This window comes from Corvus hawaiiensis, chromosome 3 (genome assembly GCF_020740725.1).
Source record: "Corvus hawaiiensis isolate bCorHaw1 chromosome 3, bCorHaw1.pri.cur, whole genome shotgun sequence".
Taxonomy (NCBI): Eukaryota; Metazoa; Chordata; class Aves; order Passeriformes; family Corvidae; genus Corvus; species Corvus hawaiiensis.
This window is the reverse complement of record NC_063215.1, coordinates 5,090,753-5,113,905: the sequence shown is the minus strand read 5'-3', so window position 1 is coordinate 5,113,905 and position 23,153 is coordinate 5,090,753. Positions and strand designations below refer to the sequence as shown.

The following is a 23,153-nucleotide window of genomic DNA, read 5'->3' as shown; positions in this document are numbered from 1 at the left end:
ATCATAGAATCACAGGATGGTTTGGATTGGAAGGGACCTTAAAGACCATCTAGTTCCAGCCCCCTGCCATGGGCAGGGATGCTACCCACTGAATGGGATTGCTCATTATGGTGATTTTAGGCTCAGATACTATAAGGAGAAGGAAAACACAGAGCTGAGGCACTGCTGTGACTGCTTGCCAGGTCAGAACTCTGGAGTGTCACAGAGTGACCTCAGAGTTGCTTCTCCCCTGGTGCACTACACTGGACCGAGCATCCTCTAGTTCTGCACTGGAGCAGCTCTGACAGTCCTGTCTTCAGTGGTGTGACTTTGACCCTGCTGAGCCCCTGCAGCAAACAGCTTTCCTCTGACGCCTCAACTCAGAGACCCCTGCCCCAGCCTTGTGTCTCCCCTATTCAGCCATAAAGCTGGAAAACAACACTCCCAATCTTCCTTGCCTTGCCTGCCCCCCTCAGCCTGGCTTTATTTCCCAAGGCTGCTGATGGTTGAACAACAACTGGTTTTGCTCATCTGAGGGGATTTGCATTGTGAAGCTTCCTGACAAGCCAAGCAACAGAAGGGTGGGAGAGGAGGGATGGGAGGAGAGATGCTGTGCCAGCCAGGCAGGCAGGATCGCTTTGGCAGCAGCTCTGCCTGGCTTTCACTCTGCCTCCCTGGGGGAAATCCTTCCTCTCACTCCAGGCTTCTCCCCTGCCACACCAGAGGCAGGACAAGGAGGCAGCAGAAGGGTCCCTGCGCTGCCAGTACCCAACACCAGCTCACACCTGCAGCAGGCAAACCATGAGGACGAGCTCTTTGCTCCTGCAGCATCTTCACCTTTGACTGAAAACCTTCACCCACCTCCACAAGGGACCATGGAGGAGCAGTACATTTCCAAACTCCACCCAGTCGTGGATTATGGAGCTGGGGTCTTTCTTCTAATCATAGGTGAGTTCAGCTCATTTGCTTGGAGCCAGGGAAGAGGGAGACAGGGATTCCCTGTCTGTGCTGTGGTCAGGCAGAGGAACCTGGTGGGAAATGACAGCGAACGTTTCCCCACAGGTTCCCCTGCATTGTGCCTTGGAGTTGGTTGGCAGCCAGGATTAATCTCCACTCTTGGATCTGGAATCTTTTGTTTTAATGCTGAAGAATGGCCAGCACAAGTTTGCCTCTGTGGCATCACAAGTATTTGAAATAAGCTGTCAGTCACTTTCCATGACTGAACCAGGGCAGCTCAGGGGAAAGCAGCTCTGGGCTGACCCTTGGTGGGGGGAGGTGTTGTCCTGCTGTGTCTCGCTAGGATGAACTGCTGCAGAACAGCAAAGTGTTTCTAGATAGCAGTTCTGGGTTTTGTAGCAGCCTGTTTGCCCTGCTGCAGGCAGATTGAAAATGAAATACAAGTGGGGATAGCTACCAGCCCATGGCTTCAGTTAAGTGTTTTCTTCCTTGTCTCTTTCTTGCATGTACACAGGCATTTGTTTTCTACTCTCGTGGATTTGGAGAGGAGTGGAACTTGTTTAGGCATGCTTCCCACCTGAATTTTTGCTAAGATTCCTTCCTTCAGCTCACTTGCAAACCCAAACCCTGGCTGAGATAACAAGGACAAGCCTATATTTTGCAGTTTTAATACCGAGGCTCTGGGCAGCAGTGCTGGGCTTTAGCACTTCAAATTTCCCCTTGTTCTGCACAGCAGAGCACAACTCAGGGTGAGAAAATCCCTGTTTACAAAACAACCAAGGGCTTTTTCAAGTCAGGGTGCCAGGTCCCTTCTCTGAGAAATGTAAATACATAGATGCAGTTGAGGCAATGGGAAGGGGCAGCAAAAAAGGGCTGGAGGCTGGGGCTCCACTTGCTGACCTTGCTCGTGTGCCACCATGCTGCAGTCTCACACCTCTCCTAAAGCACTTTTAGGCACTGGAACTCCAGGCACAGCTTCCAGCATTGGATCCAGAGCCCTGTGTGGCAGCCAGGTTCACTGCATCCTGCAGGGACTCTCAGAAATAAAGCAGTGAGCTGAATTGGGAACAGGTGTTGTATTTACCCATAGCTCTGCCACCTCACTGGGGCTGCAGGTTAGTGCCCCGAATTGATGTTTTTGTTAGGAACAAGGCCAGGGCATGGGCTGCAGCACTCACCACCAGCTATTTGATTACTGGCCCACAGTTACAATTCTGTCCTGTGGGATGGAGGGGAAGAGCTTCTGTCATGGTAAAAAAGGGGCTGGGCCTGGATGTCACCTGATGGCAGAGCTGCTTCCTACCTCTTGTTTAGGGGTTAGGCTCTTACAGAAGAAAGTGAACTGGATTCATTTTGCTCCTGAAGCCTGAGGATGTTCCATTTTGGGAACCTCACTGCAAGAAACAGAATGAGGGGCTGGAGTGAGTCCAGAGAAGGGAACGGAGCTGGGAAAGGGGCTGGAGCACAAGTCTGGTGAGGAGCAGCTGAGGGAGATGGGGGGGGGGCTCAGCCTGGAGAAAAGGAGGCTCAGGGGGAACCTTCTGGCTCTGCACAACTCCCTGACAGGAGGGTGCAGCCAGGGGGGGATCGGGCTCTGCTCCCAAATAACAAGTAACAGGACAAGAAGAAATGGCTTCAAGTTGCACCAGGGCAGGTTTATACCGGATGTTAGGAAACATTCCTTCATGGAAGGGATTGTGATGCATTGGAACAGGCTGCCCAGAGCAGTGGTGGAGTCACCACCCGTGGGAGGATTTAAAAGCTGTGTGGATGTGGCACTTGAGGACATGGTTTAGAGGCAGCCTGGTCAGTGCTGGGGAATGGTTGGACCTGATGATCTTAGGGGTCTTTTCCAACCCAAATGATTCTATGATTCCATGATTCCCTGTCCCAGCCTGTGGAGAGTGCTCTGCCCACCAAGCCACAGGTTGCTCTGTCAGCACATGGCCAAGCCCCCGTGGGCATCATCCTGTGTGTGCAGGCACAGAGATCCTGAGAGCTCAGGGAGCTCTTCCAGTGCATCCAGAGGTGGCAAGTGAACGTGTGTGGTTAGAAAGTGAATGAATGAGGGATGTGGGGTCTCAGATTTGTGTCCCCATTTTGGTTAAGCCTTCTCTTGACACCTCTGTGGTTTTTGTACTTTTGCCGATATATTTATTCCATTTTGCTGCACGTGCCTCTGTTAACCCCTCTGTGGGCACTTCAAGTGGTACCTGTGAGCAAATGCAGCCTTCCTGCACTCACAGCCACAAGGGAACATGACAGAATCTTTTTTTGTCTCCCTCTTTCACATCTCACTTTAGAGGACACCTTCTCAGGAAAATCAAAATTTTTTGATCAAAAATGCTGCTCCAGCACCATGTTCACTTGAAAGAAGAGAGAAAATGAGTTGTTTGGTGCATGTACTTCTGACACTGCTGTCACCAGCACTTTGAAATCCTGTGGCACACCTGAATAATGTATGTCTGACAGGTCCTTTTGCAAAGCAAGCTCTGGGTCTTGTTGCACGCCCCTGCCTAAACAATTCTCAAGGTCCCACTGCTCTCAGAGACCACCAGAACAGTCACACTATTTCCCAGGGATCAGCAAGGATCCTGAGCTGCCCAGCCAGCACATGCCAGGCACTGAGGCAGCTGAGAGTCAGTGCTGAGGCTCCAGTGCGAGATGAGAGAAGTCACACAGAGGAGAGGCTTTGGGAAGTGCAGGACACCAGGTGAGAGGAGGGGACAGGCAGGTGGGACACCTGGAGTACTTCACCAAGAAGGAGAAATAAGGATATTTTTTCTCAGCACAAGAAATACGTGGACCTGCTAGAGTGGGTCCAGAGGAGGCCACAAAGACGCTCTGAGGGCTGCAGCCACTTTGCTCCAGAGACAGGCTGGGAGAGCTGGGGAGTTCTCCCTGGAAAAAGGCTACAGGGAGACCTCATTTTGTCCTTCCAGTACTTAAAGGTAGCTTATAAAAAAGACAGAAAGTGACTTTTTACACAGGCAGACAGAGACAGGACATTCCAAACCCTGCCATAGACAGGGACATCTTCCACCATCCCAGATTGCTCCAAGCCCTGTCCAACCCAGCCTTGGACACTTCCAGGCCTGGGGCAGCCACAGCTTCTCTGGGCACCCTGTGCCAGGGCCTCACCACCCTCAGAGAGAGGAATTTCTCCTTCATATCTAATGTAAACCTGCTCTCCTTCAGTTTGAAGCCATTCCCCCTCGTCCTATCACTACATAACCTTGCAAGAAGTCCCTCCTCAGCTTTCTTGGAGTCCCTCTCAGGCACTTCACATACTTCTGATGGATTTCACAGGTGTGTTAACTGTGTGATACTCTTGTCTGTGCTGATCCTTCCCTTTCAGCCATCCTGACGATCCTTGGGAATTCAGCTGTCCTTGCCACGGCTGTGAAACGCTCTTCCCTGCTGAAGTCACCAGAGCTGCTCACAGTGAACCTGGCAGTGGCAGACATTGGGATGGCCCTCAGCATGTACCCGCTGGCCATCGCCTCCGCCTGGAACCACGCCTGGCTGGGGGGAGATGCCTCCTGTGTTTACTATGCCCTGATGGGTTTCCTGTTCGGGGTCTGCAGCATGATGACCCTGTGTGCCATGGCCGTGATCCGATTCCTCATCACCAACTCATCCAAATCCAACGGTGAGTGAATCGCCGCTCTGGTCACCTGGTGGTGCTGTGTTGGGGCTGGGCTGCTCAGGGAGGTGCTTTGTGGAATATGGCATGGAATATCAGGTCAGTAGCAGCAGAAAAAGCCTCAATTTTTAGTGCATTATCAAATCCTGGTGTTCCCAGAAGGATTTGATTAAATTCTTTGTTAAACAGTGAGGTTTTCCACTTCTCAGTTTTGCCAAGTGAAACTACCTGAGAATGGAGAACACAAATGTTTTCCTGGACCAGACTGCCTTCCCTTTCTACTTGTATCCAAGCAGATAACACTGGAATTTGAAAGGAAGGAATATTCTTCTGGCATTCCTGGGCTGGGACCACAGCACATTTGAGGTGAAATTGATCTTGTAAAGCTCCCTGCGTTACTAAGCTCTAGATGAGCACTGAGGGCTGTATTCAGGTCTCACCCAACACACTGACACTGTTTCTCTAGAAGCCCAAAGGTTAAGGAACTGCAGCAGCAGCCCAGGTGTATCTGTAGCCACCATCCTTCTGGTTGAGGAGAAGTTATGGCAAAACCCCCCGTGGCTGGGATGGGATCCATCTACGCTTGCTCTTCCTCTTTCTTGCAGGTAACAAAATCACCAAAAACACCATCTGCATCCTGATCACTTTCATCTGGCTCTACTCCTTGCTCTGGGCCATCCTGCCCTTGCTGGGCTGGGGCTACTACGGCCCTGAGCCCTTTGGCATCTCTTGTACCATAGCCTGGAGCAAGTTCCACAACTCCCCCAATGGTTTCTCGTTCATCCTGAGCATGTTCCTCCTGTGCACAGTCCTGCCTGCGCTGACCATCATTGCCTGTTACTTGGGGATTGCCTGGAAGGTTCATAAAGCATACCAAGAGATCCAGAATATTGACAGGATCCCTAATGCAGCCAAGCTGGAGAAGAAGCTGACCCTGGTGAGTTATCCCCGTGATGGGAAGTGTTGGGGAAGATGAAACAGGAAAGCCTTGGAAATATGATTGCCTGACAAAAGATTTTGGGAATATGAAAACTACAGGCAACATCGAAATGAAAGCCACTTTTGAAATACCAGGTCTTAGTTACTGAACAACTAGAAAACAATGGTATGGCCGACTGAAGTAATCCCCTCTTGATGGAACAATACCCTCTGCTTGCAAACAGGTCCAAGGGTCAGAGCAGACCCTACTAGCTCAGCAGAAGGGGTCCAAAGAGTAGTTTTTAGAAGTTAAGATGTAACACTCTATGGTAATATAAGAACTCTTATAGGCTGTATGTAAATGCTATAGGATTTGTATCTTGTATTAGATTGGTTAGTGACAATTAGAATATTCAGTACAGAAGATGATTTATTGTATTGTAACCAGGACTTCAGACATTCCTCACTTCCACTTCTATTCTTGCTCTTACTCTTACTCTCTCTCTCTCTCTCTCTCACCCGTTCACTCTCTTGCTCTCTTGGGCCTGCTCAGAGCTGAGTCTACCAGCTCTGAGCAGTGCCCCAATACCCACGCCCTTTACAATAAACCGGCTGTGTCCCAAGACCTGCCTATAGAGATCTCTCGTCTCCATCCGTCACCGTCTATGTCCGGCCGTCCCGACTGGACCCCAGAACCCCGTAACCTACAGTCTGGCGCCCACCGTGATTGACGAGCCCACACCCAGCACCTGCAGCCTGGCACACAACGTGATTGAACGCCCGGTTCAGCTTTCTCCATCTGTAGGACTTTTCTCCATGGACGGTAACTAAAAGACCAGTTATAGCCACCTAGAACGTGTCGTGAGCACGGCATACCGATGCTGCGCATCGTAATAGCTGGAGCTCTGTAATTCTGCTGAGGCAGCCTTCGAGCACAGGGTTTACCTGGAGCTCTTGGAGGGAATTGCCTGGCAGTCCTCGAGCACGGGCCGCCACTGCTGCGCAGCGGCCCCCTGGAGCTCTTTGAGGAGGTCTGCCGTATCACCCCTCGAGCACGGACACGCTGCTAAGCAGTACTGACCGGAGCTCTGCGGAGGGAAATCTGCCGCACGCCCCGAGCACAGGCGAGTAGTGCTGAGCACCGCCTGCACTGGAGCTCAGTGCGGATCCACCCGTGAGGTCCTGAGCACGGAAAGCCGTTGCCAAGCGACGCCTGAAACCGGAGCTCTGGGAAAGGACCGAAAAGCGGCGTCCTGAGTGCTGAGTGGAGTGCCTGGCCAGCCCCCCACGACAGACATCTGAGTAAGGACACTGCTCCTGCGACATCACCTAAGTGAGTATCATACTGGTCTAAAAAAATGGGACAAACCCACTCTGCCCATGACAGAGATCTCTATAAGCAACTTAAGCATTTACTTATAAGCTCTGGTCCAAGTCAGTTGCCTAAACACGAGCTAAAAAATCTTTTAGAATGGACCCGACTTAATTTCCCAAATGCTGACCGTTCAGCCGTCTTTACAAGAGACTTTTGGGACACAGTTGGAGTTAAGCTCTTTAATAATATCTCCTACCGGGATATGGCAGCTGCACAGCTGCTCCCAGCTTGCAGAGCGCTGGTAGAGCTGTTTGCTGCGGTGGCGCCGCCCGCAGCAGTCACCCCGCCGAGCCTGGTTCCAGCTGCGAGTCCGCCCCTTGCCGTGGCGAGCCCGCAGCGGAGCACGGCCCCCGCCCCTCCGCCGGACCCCGTGGCTCCGATACCCGCGGTCCGGCTGACGCGCGCCGCCCCGCCCCCCGCGCTCGCGGCCCCCGCGCCCGTTACCCCGGCCCCAGCCACCCCACCGGACCCTACGGCCCCTCCCGCCATCCCGTTCCTCTCCGCTGCCCCATCCCCCGCAGCCCCCGCTGCCCCATCCCCCGCGGCCCCCGCTGCCCCATCCCCCGCGGCCCCCGCCTTCAGTGCCAGCGTCTCCGCGGCCCCGCCCCTTGCCCCTGCCCCCCCGTGCCCCCCCCCCGGTTCCGTCACCGCGGCTCCACCCCCCCCTGCTGCCGTCATTGCTACCCCACCCCCCCGCTGCTGACATCATGGTGGCCCCGCCCCCCGGCGGTACCCCGGCGGGGCCAGCGCCTATCCCCCTGCTACCTACGGGTGTTACCCCTCCCCCAGCCGCGCCGGTTATGGCCATGGCTGCCATTATAGCCGGCCCCCCCCAAAGCCAAGCGGCGACCCTTCTTCCAGCCCCCCAGGTCCCCCCCCCCCACACGGCGCCGATGATAGCCATTGTTCCATCTGCGTCCGCCGCTGCTGCGTCTTCACAGTCCCCTGCCGCTCCCGAAACACTGGTGCCCAGAGCGCCGGCCACGGCTGTCCTGCTGTCTCCGGCACCCCCTCTGCACGTTACCACAGGAACCCTACCCCCCCACCCTGCCGTTCAAGCGCACACAGCACGCCCCGAGCGGTCCCCCGGCCCCGTGGCGGCACAGCAGCCGCCTGTGTCTACTTCCGCTCCTCCTGCCGTTTCTGTGCGGTTCCCCGATCCCCGCACACCATCGCTTGCGCTGGGAGCGCCCCAGCTCCGCGAGCCACTTGATGCCGGTGCCGCGCTGCCTGCACGGATGTCTGCAGTCTCCTCCGTTCCTGCCCCTGCTCCAGCTACGTCTCCCGGCACTGCAGCCTCATCTCCCGCGGCACCACCACCCACCCCAGCCCAGCCTACAAGCTTCCAGCAGCAGCACGCCGCCATCCAGCCACCAGCCCTCCTGCCTCCCGCGACCGCAGCCCCAGCCCCTGGTTCTGCAGTCCTGCCATCTTTCGCTCCGCCCGAACCGCCCGCCACACGGACTGCTGCCCTTACAGCCTACCGCGCGGACCTGATGACGCAACACGCGCATGCGCCATTGCTGCAACTCCCGGACCAGTGGTATCAGTCCGCTCAGACTTCTCCAACCTCAGCACCGCTCCCGGGACCAGCCGCGCATCCTCCCGCGACTCCGCCGCGCAGCTCCACCCCGCCTCCTCGCCCGCCGCCACCGAGATCGGCTGCACCACTCCCGAACTCTGCCGTTCCATCGCTGCCCCTGCCGGGTCCCATCCCCGCGCCGCAGCCGCCCCCGCCGGGGTCCCCCGACACCGTACAGCCGTATCCCTCCGCGCAGCGCAGCCTTGCCTCAGAAGCCGCGAGCAGGGGGGGAACCGAGAGCAATAATGCAGCTCCAGTGGCAGGGGAGATGGAGAGCCCCTCTGCCGGAGCTGATGCTTTAAATCTAACACAAGTAAACTCTGAAAAGCAGCCAGATTTGTTTGCAATAAGCCCCAGAGTCCCGCCGGCAAGCGGCGGGGATCTTGCAACCCAGAAAGAGAAAACGAGTTCTGAAAGTTTGTCAGCCCTACCTTCTGAATCAAAAAATCCTCCAAAGTGCTCAGATTATTCTAAATTAACAGATTGCCATGAAATAAGACCCCAAATCTATAAAGATGAAAGTCTTAGTCTATTAACTAAGCCTGTGATAGCTAGCCAACAGCCTGACAGTCCTAAAATGTGGGCTCCCATCTCCACTCTCCAAATTAAAGAACTAAAAAGTGCTGTAAGATACAGTGGCATTTGCTCACCGTATCTTAAACAACTGCCAAAAAGTACCCTAAAAGGAACACATCAAACTTTAAAACGCATTTTAAATCAACAGAAAAGGGGAAAAGCCCAGGCTACACCTCAAAGAAGGTTGAATAAAGCCTTGTATGTTTTTAATTTCTTGAACAGCTCTGCAGAAGAGCCTGAACCCCCCATCTTCAGACATTTCTTAAACAACAAAAAAGCAAAACTGAAAGAGCACCCTCCAGTTTTAATTAAGAATTTAGCATCAGGAAAAATAGAAAGACCTTATGATCTTATAATGTGGGGAAAGGGATTTGCATGTCTCTCCACAGGTGAAGGAACCAAGTGGATTCCAGCAAAGAACGTGAAGCTGTACCATGCATCAAAGCCCACTGTCTGTTCCACTTCAGGCAGTGACCCCGCGAGTAGAAGCCGAGAAGCCGGCACTGAAATGTGAACTCGGCAGAACCACTGAGAGAAGATTGTCTGCCAGAAACAGCTCGAGAAAAGAATGGAGTTTTAGCATTATTTGTGTAGATGCATGTTGCTTTTAACCTTTTGTTTTTGTTTTTATAATGAAGCTTTACCTGTAAATCAACCAAAGACAAAACCTAAGGGACCTAGCTAACCAAATTACAACAGATAACTCGTCTTGGCTAGACAGTTTGTTTGATGGTTGGAGCTTTGCACCCTGGCTAAGGGAACTCTGTAAAATAGGCTTGATTATTCTTGTAGTAATAATTATAGTTTTAGTAGCAGTACCTTGTATACTTCAGTGTGTGCAAAAAATGACGAGTAAGACTATGTCTAATATCTTAATTGTCCGTCGAAAAGGGGGAGATGTTGGGGAAGATGAAACAGGAAAGCCTTGGAAATATGATTGCCTGACAAAAGATTTTGGGAATATGAAAACTACAGGCAACATCGAAATGAAAGCCACTTTTGAAATACCAGGTCTTAGTTACTGAACAACTAGAAAACAATGGTATGGCCGACTGAAGTAATCCCCTCTTGATGGAACAATACCCTCTGCTTGCAAACAGGTCCAAGGGTCAGAGCAGACCCTACTAGCTCAGCAGAAGGGGTCCAAAGAGTAGTTTTTAGAAGTTAAGATGTAACACTCTATGGTAATATAAGAACTCTTATAGGCTGTATGTAAATGCTATAGGATTTGTATCTTGTATTAGATTGGTTAGTGACAATTAGAATATTCAGTACAGAAGATGATTTATTGTATTGTAACCAGGACTTCAGACATTCCTCACTTCCACTTCTATTCTTGCTCTTACTCTTACTCTCTCTCTCTCTCTCTCTCACCCGTTCACTCTCTTGCTCTCTTGGGCCTGCTCAGAGCTGAGTCTACCAGCTCTGAGCAGTGCCCCAATACCCACGCCCTTTACAATAAACCGGCTGTGTCCCAAGACCTGCCTATAGAGATCTCTCGTCTCCATCCGTCACCGTCTATGTCCGGCCGTCCCGACTGGACCCCAGAACCCCGTAACCTACAGGGAAGAGAGTGCAGTAATCAGGAGCTGGCAGAGAGCTGGCTCTGCTCATGCACAGCTCACAGAACAGAGAGCTACACAGAAATTCTGTATGGAAACAGGATTTCAATATATTAATATTAAATATTATTTTTTATTATTATTATTACTATTATTTTTATTAACTTTTTTTTTTCAAATATGCACTTCAGTTGTGCATTTCTTGTGGAAAAGCAGAATTGATCCAAGCTTTCTAGAGGCCAGTCCTAGACTCACTGAATCATTAAGGTTAGAAAAGGCCTTTAAGATGTCAAGTCCAACCATTAATTCAGCACTGAGAGGTCCACCACTTAACCATCACCCTAAGCACCACAGCTACACATTTTTTTAATACTACTAGGGATGGTGACTCCACCACTGCCCTGGGCAGCCTGTCCCAATGACTGACAACCCTTCCAGTGAAGAAATGCTTCCTAATAACCAATCTAAACATCCCCTGGTGATTCCTTAGGTTTTAACTTTTATATTTTTCAAATCCTGTACTCCCTAGTGTGTAACTCTGAAGTTTCTTGTGGCTTGCTGTTCTCTTATGCTGGTTAAACATAACAAACCTCTCTAGGTTTCCACCTCAAGGACACCAGGCCCCAAAATGTGTAAACTAAAAGCCTCTGAGAGGGGGGCAAACTTGGGGTAATTCCAACATGAACTGAAGTTATAATTGGACAATTAACCCTGATATGCAAACGAACCAAACTTATAAAAGTGTGAAGAACTCATGACCTGGGATCCATCTTGGGTGTAGCCTTTGGCCTGTCTAAGGCATACCTTTGAAGGCCCTTCAAATAAATACCTACCTTTATTCCCTTATTCTTGTCTAGTCTCTGTTTTTAGGTGGCCATCTCAGGCATCCCCAGTGCAACCTGAAGACATTTCCTCTCGTCCTTTCATTTTTTAACTGGGAGCAGAGCCCGACCCCCACCTGGCTGCACCCTCCTGTCAGGGAGCTGTGCAGAGCCAGAAGGTCCCCCCTGAGCCTCCTTTTCTCCAGGCTGAGCACCCCCACCTCCCTCAGCTGCTCCACATTAGACTTGTGCTCCAGACCCTTCCCCAGCTCCATTCCTTTCTCTGGACATGTTCCAGCCCCTCAATGTCTCTCTTGTCATGAGGGCCCAGCAAGCACAGCTTCAGGTGTTGCAGGTTCAGGTGTGGTCCCACCCACACCTCATGTGCCAGAATATCCAACCCTGTCCATGCCAGCTGCCAACAGCCGCCCTGTGTTCCCTTGCAGATGGCCGTGCTCATCTCAGTGGGGTTCCTGAGCTCCTGGACTCCCTATGCAGCTGCCAGCTTCTGGTCCATCTTTAACTCCAGCGACTCCCTGCAGCCTGTGGTGACGCTGCTGCCCTGCCTGTTTGCCAAGTCCTCCACAGCCTACAACCCTTTCATTTACTACGTCTTCAGCAAGACCTTCCGCTGCGAGGTTAAGAAGCTGCAGTGCTGCTGTGGCTGGAGGGTTCACTACTTCAGCTCCGACAACTCCACGGAGCATCCCGTGTCCACCATGTGGAGCGGCAGGGACAACGTCCGTCTGTCTGCGGCGGCCAAGGCGGAGAACCCGGGAGCTGCAGCCAGGGCTTCACAGCACAGGTCAAACCTGGCCTCACTCCCAGGTCCAAAGGAACAGGGGAGCAGCAAATGAGGTTGTCATTGCATATCTTATGGCAATACAGAGGTTCAAGTATATATTTTTAAGCAACTCTCAAATATTGTCCTTAAGCCTCGCAGCAAAAAAAAAAAAATCTATTTTTTCCCCAAGAAATTCCACTTGAGAGGAAATAGATTTATGTACCAATCATGAAATCATGTAAATTAAACTTATTTTCAGGTAAAAGGAGATTTATTATTTTTGTGGGATTTTTTTCCTATACTTTTGATTTCTAACACAATCTATCTGCCAGCTCTTGGCTCTACCAGTAAAACAGCCATCAGAGAAAACCATAGGTTGCACACAGTGTTACCAAATAAACACAGCTGAGTGTGTAGTTTTCCAGCAATACAGACTGAAAACCATATGGGCAGCAAGAAATGTTCACTGCCAGGAAAACGTGAGAATGTGACTGCTCCCAAAAGGATGTAGAGCTCTCTGGTTCCTTGCTCTTTCAGAGGTGCAGCTCCAACTCCTCCAAACAAGTCCAAGGAGCTGAGCAGCCTTGGTTGGATGAGGTTTGGTGGGAATGTGGCAGTCAGTGAAGGATGCCTTCTGTGTATCCCAAATGGCACAGTGGGAAGGCAAGGAAGCTCTCAGCAGGAGCTCTGCAGCTCTCTGCACTTGGGCTGTTTGCTGGCTAATGTACAAAAGCTCTTCTGCTGCAGAAGCTGTTGGAGCATTTTAGGATCGTAATTGTTAAGGTTGGAAAAGACCTTTAAAATCAAGTCCAACCATCAGGCCAGCATCACCACCATGTTCACCACAAAACCACATCCTCAAGTGCCACATCCACACATTTTCTGAACACTTCCAGGGATGGTGACTCCATCACTTCCCTGGGCAGCCTCTCTCAGTGCTTTACCACCCTTTTTCTGCATAGGATGACACAAAGAATTCCCCAGGAAGCCTTCCTAGCAGTGTCACCCTGCAGCTGCAGTCCTCCTGGCTCTCATGGCTTCTATGGGAAGCTCCTGAGATCCCAGATTCCCCCCTGGCTGGGGCACTGACATGAATTTAACTGAGAACAGAGTTTGCTGATTCAGTACCACCATAACACCAGGTTTAACCAAAGAGGTTCTGAGGTGGGAATGATGAGCTCCTACACCTTAAAGATCTCTCTCTCTGACTTACTGTTTGTGATTTTAAAGGACATAAACCCCTATATTTAGGATTTGAAATGTTGCACAAGATATGGCTTGGCAGCTGCAGCAGTTCTGGCTGCCCCTGACCACATAGAATCACAGGATGGTTTGGGTTGGGAGGTACTTGAAGCTCATCCAGTCCCACCCCCCTACCATGGGCAGGGACACCTTCCAATGGAATCTTCACCAAACCTTAGCATTAGGCTTAGTCAAGACAAGAAGACTTAAGGCACCGGCAGATTTGGCCCAGATTTTAAACAACCTAAACCAACAGCAAACGAACTCTGAGCTCTTGAAAACTTTTGTCACCCTCAAACCCGAATAATTATTTTAATTTTATAAATTACGGCTAAGGGGAGGTTACAAATAGGTTTAAAGACTTCTGTGGCTCTGAGAATTCCAGTTACAGCAGAGTCTGGATAAAAAAAGAACAGAAAATGAGGCAGGAGCTGCAACATAGATTAAGGCTCAAATTAATTCCTAAATTGGGGGTTAGGAAACAATAAGGAAATCCCATGAAATCCTACACTGACAGTATTGCCAAGTCTCATAAATCTTCCACTAGATTAAACTAGCTAGATTTGTAAAAATTTGTGAAAAATTCCTAAAGTAAGTTGGCCTCCAGGACAGTATCTTGTCCTGGGTTGTCACTCATGGATGGTCCATATGGAATGAGGTCAGCCTCCTCTCCCAAGTGTGGTAAGGTGAAGCATCCTCTGGGAAAAAATATCCCATGGACTGGAAAATCAGGAAAGGGAAGAGGAAGAGGGGGAGCAGGAGGAAACACCAGTAACAGAGAGGGGAGCATGTGGAAGCTGAAGGAAAAGATATGGGAAGTAGGGAAGAGGCAGAAGAGCTTTATGGAAGTGTGGGAAGTTTCTTACTGTAAAAGTTGGCTATCAGTATTTCTTAATTTTTAAAAAATAACCTGACAGGAAAATGAAGCTGTATTTCAATAACCTCCTCAGAGTTTTTGCTTTTACTTGCTCAATTGCTTGGTGTGTAAAATAAAGAGTAAAATAAATAGTCCCATCTGCTGCTTGCAGACCAGTGACTGGAACAGTGACATGCATGTTAAAAATGTAATGCAATTGAAGCTTCCACTGTGAGAAATTTAGGAACAGAACAGGTCCACATCCATTCGTAAATGCTTTTAAAATGTATGTGACATGAAAAATATGCCACTCTACAACAGAAAAATCTCTGTAAACCCCAAAGATGTTTACTGTTCATGTTTAAGTACAATGCTTTAATAGCCTGATTTATTAATAACTGTTTATGTACTTAGTTTTTAAAAATTGAAGTGTTTATGTATCAAGTATGGTTTAAATTTATTTTTCAATTTTCATATTCAGTAAGAAGCAAATCTTAACTTTCCCAGTAGAAAACTCTGAATTTTAGATGGTTTTATGTTATTTATGGCAAATTTAAAAGGCAGGGCTGCCCTTGACCAAAGAACCAGGAAAGCAAATATAGCATTACTATCAGGGAACTAGTATGTTTGGTTGTTTTTTTTAAGTTTTGAGAAGGTAATTTATGGTCAAATTATGATTTTAATTCCATGGTATTTCCTACCCAGCCCTGGACTGTGCTGTCTTTTCAGAGATGGAAGCAGGATGCAAGTACTGAGTTCAGGAGTGAGTCTGGGCACCTGATGTTTGCAATCACCAGTGCAACCACCTCAATACAGACATATTTAATCTAAAAACTCCAACAAATCAGACCTCTCACTTATCAGGAGTTTTCTTACCACACTGAGGAAGTTTACCATGCAGACACCCAACCTGAGCAAGCTTTGGCTTCTTTCTTTCCATTGAGGATGAATAGAGCTTCCTACCTGGATGATATCATATAAAGTTAGATAACGCAACTAAAACCCTGATTTGTACTAAAAGAAATTGGAATTCAATGCCTTACTTTGAAAAAGCTTCTAGGCAGTTTCTGCCTATTAAGGGATAAGTATAACTTACAGAATTTTTATAGAAAATTTCTGTTAATGGTCAATTTTCCATCTGTAAAATTAAATGTGACTCACTTGAGAACAAAGATCAATTATTTGAGAGAGGTCATTATTCCAGAAGTTGGAGCATGAGGATAACACTGCAAAGGCTTGGATTCCACCCCATTACTTTGCCAGTAATACTGTGCAACTGGAAAAATAATTTAAACTTTGTCTTGGGTTCTTCTCTCATGCACATAACAGAGACAGTTTTGCTGCTCATGAATGTAAAACAAACTGTTTGATGAACAACTTCACAGAATCACAGAAACACAGAATCATAGAGTGGTTTGGGTTGGAAGGGGCATTAAAGACCATCTCGTTCCAGCCTCCTGCCACGGGCAGGGACACCTTCCACTATCCCAGGTTGCTCCAAGCCCTGTCCAACCTGACCTTGGACACTTCCAGGGATGGCGCAGCCACAACTTAACTCTCTTTATAAACCTATAGGTAGATAAACCATAATTTTTGAATTTCATATCTTAATAAGATACAAATGCTGTACATGGCAGTAGCTGTATAGGAGCAACTGTGCTCTGTACCCATCACTGCCCTTCCCTGATGAGCCACCATTTCTCAAATCAAAGTGCTGCTGGATTCAATCACATCTCTGCTGAACAAGTGATCTTGCCTGAAGACTTCTAGGTCTCTGCATGCAAAAGAGATCAGGCAAAAGAGACCAACCAAAGAGCTGCAGCAGTTATTTTATTTATCAGTATATCTGGAAAAAAAACCCAAACACACTTATTTGAATTCCCTTCACTTCCTGAAGTCATAGTTCTAGAGATAAAATTTTCTTGTGGGTACCTATATAAATAATCCTCAAATAGAACAAGCAGAGAGTTTAGAACTTTCTTAGAAAGCACAAAACACGAGGCCAGGGGCAGTGGGAGCAGAGGTTTGTGGTTGGCCATCTCTTGCTGACAATCAAGTGGTCAGTGTAAGGCTGCTGAGTGGTGACATTTCAGGGTCACATGGATTGCTGCCTCTTCTCCAGGCACTTCTCAATATCCTCCAACACTTGCACAGCTGCTTTCGGAATACGAGTCCCTGGCCCAAATACATTGGCAACACCGGCTTCATACAGGAAGTCATAATCCTGTTGGAAAAGAGATTTAAGATCTACAGTTAATAGTGAAACGGACAATTGATAATTGATTAATAACTGGTGCATGCTCTGTCCTCTATGCTGGGCCTGAGAAAGCAACAAGTCCCAGAGACAGGCAGCACAGCTTCAAGGAAATGGGAAAAGTGTGGAAGTTAGGAGGTAGAAAAGAAACACTAAAAAATATCCATAGGAAACGGTTTATTTCTTTAGAGTCAGACTAATGTCAATCTTTGGAAAGTATTCAAAAGTCAACTGAATGTGACTCTGAATAACCTAATCTAAATTTGATCTAACAATTTTGAAAATACTACTTTAAACAACGGCTTGGAGCAGATGACTGCCAGAGGTCTCTTGCAATCTAGAGTTAATCTACTTTTATGACTGTCCTGAAATTTCAAAAAGACTAGAAAGCAGTTCTGTATTCTCTTTCTTCTATATAGGACATATTACACCTTTTCCAACCACAGGGTAGTAGCATCCCATTGAGAGATACTGGGCAAAAGACAAATTCTAGAATACTATGGGTTTTGCTTTTTCAATTTAGAAGTCTGTTATTCTTGAGTATTTACTTAACTGCCTAGAAAAGGGAGAGATGTGGAAAAAGGGAATAACAGGAGATTATGTGCAAAATCAATTCAAACCATTCAAGACAGAGGATGACCCTAAAGGTGACACAGACAGGCAAACTATGGATGAGTTAAGGAAAATTTAAAGATGAAAGCATAGATCTGACTGCAAGGGAATCCAACAAACTGCTCAACAGTTTAGGAGAAAGCAGAGGGAATAAGGGGCAACACCTGCCTGACGATGGGGAAGGTGAGGAAAGGCTCAACAGGGAGTGAGATCTGCAGCCTACAGGTGATGGGACCTGCCAGGGGCCTTAGTCTCTGGCTGTGCCTCTTCCCAGCTATTGCTGGAAGTCATAAAGTGTCTTAAGACAGAAGCCAGCCTGTACTAGTGACATGTAAAGACTCATGATGGGAAACAACAGAGCATGAAAAACATCTCCCTGAGGCTCATCATTTCACAACACAGCTGCATACTCCATCCCACAAACACTCTAAGTTAAATCAGGGCATGGTGTACAGAAAATCAGATAGGGGGACCCCACCTTGCAGATCTGTGCTGGCCCTGGTGACTGCAGAGACGAGCCTTCAGCGCTCTGACATTACAGAATAGAGGAAACAGCTCAAACAGCACAGACAGAGATAAATCAGTCTCTTAGCTCGATGCAAATGATGCTGCCTCATACCTGAGGGGGGATGACTCCTCCACACATGACCAGGATGTCTGGGCGGCCCAGGGCGTTGAGCTCCTTGATGAGTTCAGGCACCAGGGTTTTGTGCCCCGCGGCGAGCGTGCTCACCCCGACACAGTGCACGTCTGCATCCACCGCCTGCTGCGCCACCTCCCGAGGGGTCTGCAGGCAAACAGGGCGTGGGACACGGCACAGCCCCAGCCCGGGGGCTAAGCACACATTCCAGGGAGAAGGAATGCATCGGGAATGCTCTGGGTGCCGCTCAGTCCTACCTGGAAGAGGGGACCTATGTCCACATCAAAGCCGATGTCTGCGAATCCGGTAGCGATGACTTTGGCTCCTCTGTCGTGGCCATCCTGACCCATCTTGGCAACGAGGATTCGAGGCCTGCGGCCCTCACGGTCCATGAACTTGTTAACTCTGGTTGAAAACACACATTCTATCAGTGTAAATCACTGAGAATCGTTGGAAGTATTCCTACACATAACAAAAAACTTGCTGCAAGTGTAGAGTAATTTCTGTATGTCAGATAAAAAGATCTGCTAAGTCATGGCTTGGCTGTGCAGTCTGCACACTGGTAATATTCATGTTATGCTATTACTAATTCACTTCTTGTATTTATCAGCCTCAAAAATAAAATATTAATTTAAAAAAACTCCTCCACTACTCTTCTGCTTTTTAACAGATAAAATCCTGAATTCTCTGAGGGCTTGATGGGCTGAATTACAACTCACTAAAACACAAGTTTTAGTGTTTAAGAATAATATATGACCGATTATTTCCAAAGTACTCACACACAGATGGGTCCTGGCCATCATATTGTGCATCATCATTCCACTGGGCAAAAATCTGTCCAAGGAAGGATTATTGTCTCTCCTATTCTGTCCACTCATTCCACTGCCCCTCTTTTTTTGGATAGTGGCAGTTCCTATTTCTGTTGTATTGATGCTACTGTGTAACCACAGCCTCAGAAATTACACTGTCATCTTACTGCTCATTATTCAAGTACCACCTGGATCTGTCTGTGGTCACAGGTTGGACTGATCTTAAAAGTCTTTTTCAACCTATATGATTCTGTGATTCTATGTAAGAAAGGGAGCTACATCTTGATTTTCAAGGGGTTAGTTCAGTTCTCTTTCACATAAAAGCATAATTACAAATAGCTAAATTTAAATAGTTAAAAGAACAATGGTGACATTCCCCAGCACAACTACTTTGAAGTCAATCTAATCATCTCCACTTCCCTTTCAGGAGAGCCTGAACTCTTTAACGGGTAAACCCCAACACTGCAGGGACTGATGAGAATCGATTTGTGTTACAACACCTCCCACAGCAGCAATTCAGGCTCTTTACCCCTGAGGGCAGCAGTGAAGGCCCAAGCTGAGAAAAGGCACAAACAGGCAACTGTTTTCACACATACCAACATCTTCGGATGCTTTATCCATCGGGATATGAGTAAGACCCAAAAACTGGAGGTTGTATGTGGATATCCAGACAGATTTTAGCAAGTTTTAGCAACAGTAAGAGTGAAATTGCAGGAACAATTTATGCGTAGATTAAAACGAGGCTTTGTGGTATTAACTGCTGGAAATATTTTAGAGATGACTATTACACAGCTTTTAAAAGAAACAACCCAATGTACAGGGATTTCAGGCAATGGTTCTCAGCTTCTTAATCCTGTGGCTGCTTAGGTTATTTAAACAAAACCCTCAGATCATAACTTCACCTCAGTGAATTTTGTTTGCAAGCAAATACAACTTCAATTAAGTTTTGACTATTGTCTTATTGTACTTAATCCTTGTCCTTCTACTTCCCTGCTTATGAGAGTCCTTTTGCAGGTCGTTGTTTTCCCCAGGGATGTCACCCAGGTTTGGGAAATTATGTTTTAGGGCGCTGTCAGTAGCACGTGGATTAAATACCTCCTGGACTAAATGTGAGACTATTACACGTTTGGCTACCTGGGAAGAGTTCTCACCTCTTGATGGCATGGAGGATTTCGTCACTCTCGCCGAACTCCTGGCGATAGGCCCCGCTCACCATGCGGTCGCTGGCTTTATGCTCCCCAAACACCTCCTTCATGGCATCTGTGATCTCCCCCACGGTGCACCTGAGACACAGACAAAAATTATTCATATTGTCAGCAGGCTGAAATGAAAACAGAACACAGACATCACTGGCACTAGCCCCACCATATTTGCCTTGCTGCAGGACAAATTCATTTCACATTCATTTCCCTTTCAGTGCTGCAATCCTGAACATCTGACTCACCCCACTGCCACCCACTGACAGAACATGCAAAGGTATTTTTAAGAAAATAGTTTATTGCTGATGTGAGAATTGATTTACAGCTGGCAAGGCAATGGGGATCACTGAATGGCAAAATGCTCTACTCCTGACATAGCTCCTTTACCCACTGAGATGCAGAAAGATCTGGGAAATTTATTTACATTCAAGTTACAAATTTTGTTTGGTACTGGACACACTGTGCACATTTGAAATAATTAACACTGTGCATGTTTGAAATAATACATGCTTTCCTGTCATAACACAAGTGAGAAAAGCTAACTAGGCTGTGCTGTCTTCTTGTACAAACATCAGCAATAACAGCCTCTATTCCAAAGCAATTAAAAATCTGTGCTGAATACAACTCGCTGCAAACTTTGTCAAAGGAAAGAAAAATACTACTCTTCTAAAACACTTTAGAAGTGTGCTTACAAATACAGACACCAAACCAATTAATTAGGCTAGTGCTAAGCCCATTTCAAACCGCTGGAATTCATATTTTCTCCTGCCATATTATATTTGTTCTCTAAAACTCCCTGAAAGAAGGGTGGAGCCAGGTAGGAGTCAGGTCTCTTCTCCCAGGTAACAAGTGACAGGACAAAAGGAAATGGCCCTAAGTTGCACCAGGGGAGGTTTAGGTTGGATGTTAGGAAAAATTTCTTCACTGAAACTGCTGTCAGGCACTGGGGAGAGGCTGCCCAGGGCAGTGGTGGAATCACCATCCTTGGAGGGATTTAAAAGATGTGTGGATGTGGATCCAGTATTAACCAGTGGGACACGGGTTAGTACTGGATTAGCAGTGCTGGGGGAATGGTTGGACACAATGATCTTACAGGAATTTTCCAACCTAAATGATTCTATGATTTAACTATAAGCTACTCTGATGCAAAATTAACTTAAGCATTCTCTAAAGGTTTTATATAAAATGCTCAGGAAAGACGGGACAAGATGCACCTTGTTGTCCACACACCTCTACAAGGAGATAGACAGCTAAGTGAGCTGTGCTCAGTTTTCCTTCTGCTGTTTGCAGTTTCAGCAGCTACTGATTCCTACATGTGCAGTCTGCCCCACACACCCCCAAACTAACAGAACATGGATTTCTGCTGCATTCCCTGAATCCTTCAGTAAATTTCAGAGAGATATTTTACTCCCTGTGACCCCCAATTAATTTGCTCTTTTGCTGGCTCATACTCAGCAAACTTAGTTATAAACTTAAACTATGGAAAGGTAAAATGTCAGAAATCCAATCCTGATCACATAGGCAAGATCTGTACAACTCAAGACATCTGAAGTGGCCTCTTATCTCTGGTATCACTTTTCACAGTCAGCCTGCTTTGCCAAAAGACAGCATCACACTGGAACCCACATTTTTAACTCATGTTATTGACACTGTCTTGGCCATTTTTGTTATTTCCCCTCCCATGGCTTTCTGGAATCCTGTTTAACTCACTGTTACTCATTCATATCATTGGGTTTTGATTTTCAGGACATCTAAATAATCTTATTAATATTACTGCTTTCTGTAATTACTAACAAAGAATGAAAAGTAAACTGCAAAAGTGCATTAGGTAAGGTGACTTCCCCAAGGCTAAAAAGCAAGTTTGCAGCAGACTTAAAAAGTGTCTATAAATACTGACTCCCTTTCAGAGTGCCAGACATCACAGATTGCAACCCAAATAAATACATCCCATACATAAACACTGAGGGCTTACTCCTGGCAGTGTGGTGAAGGGCTACACTAGCATAAAACACATATTTTCTTCTAGAGAAAACTAAGCTTAGATAAATCTTTCTCCTCCTCTTCTGGAGAAGCAGTATCTGAGTATACTTCAGTATTAAATAAAGCCTAGCACGTGTAGCTAGAACTGTGGTGTGCTCTTCTGTTCTTACGACATAAAAATGTGAATGAAATTTTCATGTTACAAATGAAAAATAAATGAGGCCTAACCTGGTGGCTGGGAAATGAAGTTGTTTTTGTCCACCGTAGAAAAATGAAACACACTTCTTTCTTCTATGAACACTGCTTCTGATATCCCTGTGTTTTGAAAATGGTGCCCCAAATTTTTGCAACCCTTTAAATCTAAAGTTTTTAAAGTAATAACAGGAGTTTTGCTTTTAAACTGCTCATGAATACTTTCCTTCTGTTTACCAGTAAACTTTTTTTTTTAGTCTCTGCCACATATGCATCCACAATGGAACAGCTGTCGCTGGAGCCAGGAATACAGCCTCTTCTCTTAACAGAATTGGTTTTATCAATCTGTATTTGTGTATGACTCTCTCCCAGTGGTTCACAACCAGCTGCAGAGCCTAAACACCACTTTGGAGAAAGTCAGTGACCATAATGTGCCTGCTAGAGCTGTGTCTGCTCAGCCTCAGCTGCTGCTGATGCTCTGCATTTTCCCTGTAAGCAGAGTGTGAAATCAGGTGAGGAAGTACTGCAAGGACCCAGACTGGGCAGACAAAGCAGCAGTACGAGAAGCTACACTGCACTTCTGCCTTCCCATTCCATGGCTGAACTGCAAGTCTGGAGAGGGACACAAAAACAGCACAGCAGGTGAGGGAAGAGAGAAGGAACTTGGCATAACCTGTCCCATTTTCCTGTAACAGGGCTTCTAATGAGAAATGAGGCACAGAAGGGAGATACTGCTCTCATTCCCCATAACTTTAGACCTGCCTTATTTCTTGGGTTAGAGTAACAACATTAACTTTTCTACTCGTGCTTGTCAGCACTGAAATCTCTGTACTAGTCCATGGAATCTTTTCCATAGTTCAGCACTGACAACTCTGTGCTACTCATTTTATTCCAAGTGAAATTATATTACATCATGCTCAAAATCCATCATTTCCCATTTAGCAGGAAAGAGGCATCTGTCCCTCTCATGCTGGTGATACTGGCCCTCTTGTCTATTGCTTGTGAAGGGCGAATGTGTTAATTTTGAAATCTCCCCCAATGTTGCCTCCAACAGGAAGGCTCCCTGAACATGTTCCCAGAGCTCACAATCCTCCTTCAAACACTCTGTATCAGATGCCAGGACAGTTTCTTTCTGTGGTCACACTCCATACATAGTTTTGGGGCAGAAT

At 47.4% G+C, this 23,153-nt stretch overlaps 2 protein-coding genes across 2 annotated transcripts in view; one reads left to right on the top strand and one right to left on the bottom strand.

The window, feature by feature from the left end:
- The first annotated feature begins 666 nt into the window (after nucleotides 1-666).
- Nucleotides 667-12,468, top strand: LOC125323437 (opsin-5-like). The gene is made up of 4 exons (XM_048298390.1): nucleotides 667-927; nucleotides 4,295-4,588; nucleotides 5,188-5,519; nucleotides 11,863-12,468. Exons 1-4 carry the CDS (start codon nucleotides 855-857, stop codon nucleotides 12,271-12,273), a joined length of 1,110 nt encoding a protein of 369 aa, XP_048154347.1. The 5' UTR covers nucleotides 667-854; the 3' UTR covers nucleotides 12,274-12,468.
- Nucleotides 12,469-16,107: 3,639 nt separating this feature from the next.
- The window catches only part of MMUT (methylmalonyl-CoA mutase), a 17,279-nt gene continuing 10,233 nt past the window's right edge, over nucleotides 16,108-23,153 (bottom strand). Inside the window, 4 exon segments of the mRNA XM_048297131.1 lie at nucleotides 16,108-16,522; nucleotides 17,784-17,951; nucleotides 18,062-18,209; nucleotides 19,765-19,896. Coding sequence (XP_048153088.1) covers nucleotides 16,394-16,522; nucleotides 17,784-17,951; nucleotides 18,062-18,209; nucleotides 19,765-19,896 — 577 coding nt within the window. The 3' untranslated portion in view covers nucleotides 16,108-16,393.

Coding starts and splice junctions, on each gene's coding strand:
- LOC125323437 (XM_048298390.1), top strand. CDS start 855: ATGGAGGAGCAGTACATTTCCAAACTCCACCCAGTCGTGGATTATGGA. Junction 4,589..5,187: donor CAACTCATCCAAATCCAACG/GTGAGTGAATCG, acceptor TCTTTCTTGCAG/GTAACAAAATCACCAAAAAC. Junction 5,520..11,862: donor TGGAGAAGAAGCTGACCCTG/GTGAGTTATCCC, acceptor GTTCCCTTGCAG/ATGGCCGTGCTCATCTCAGT.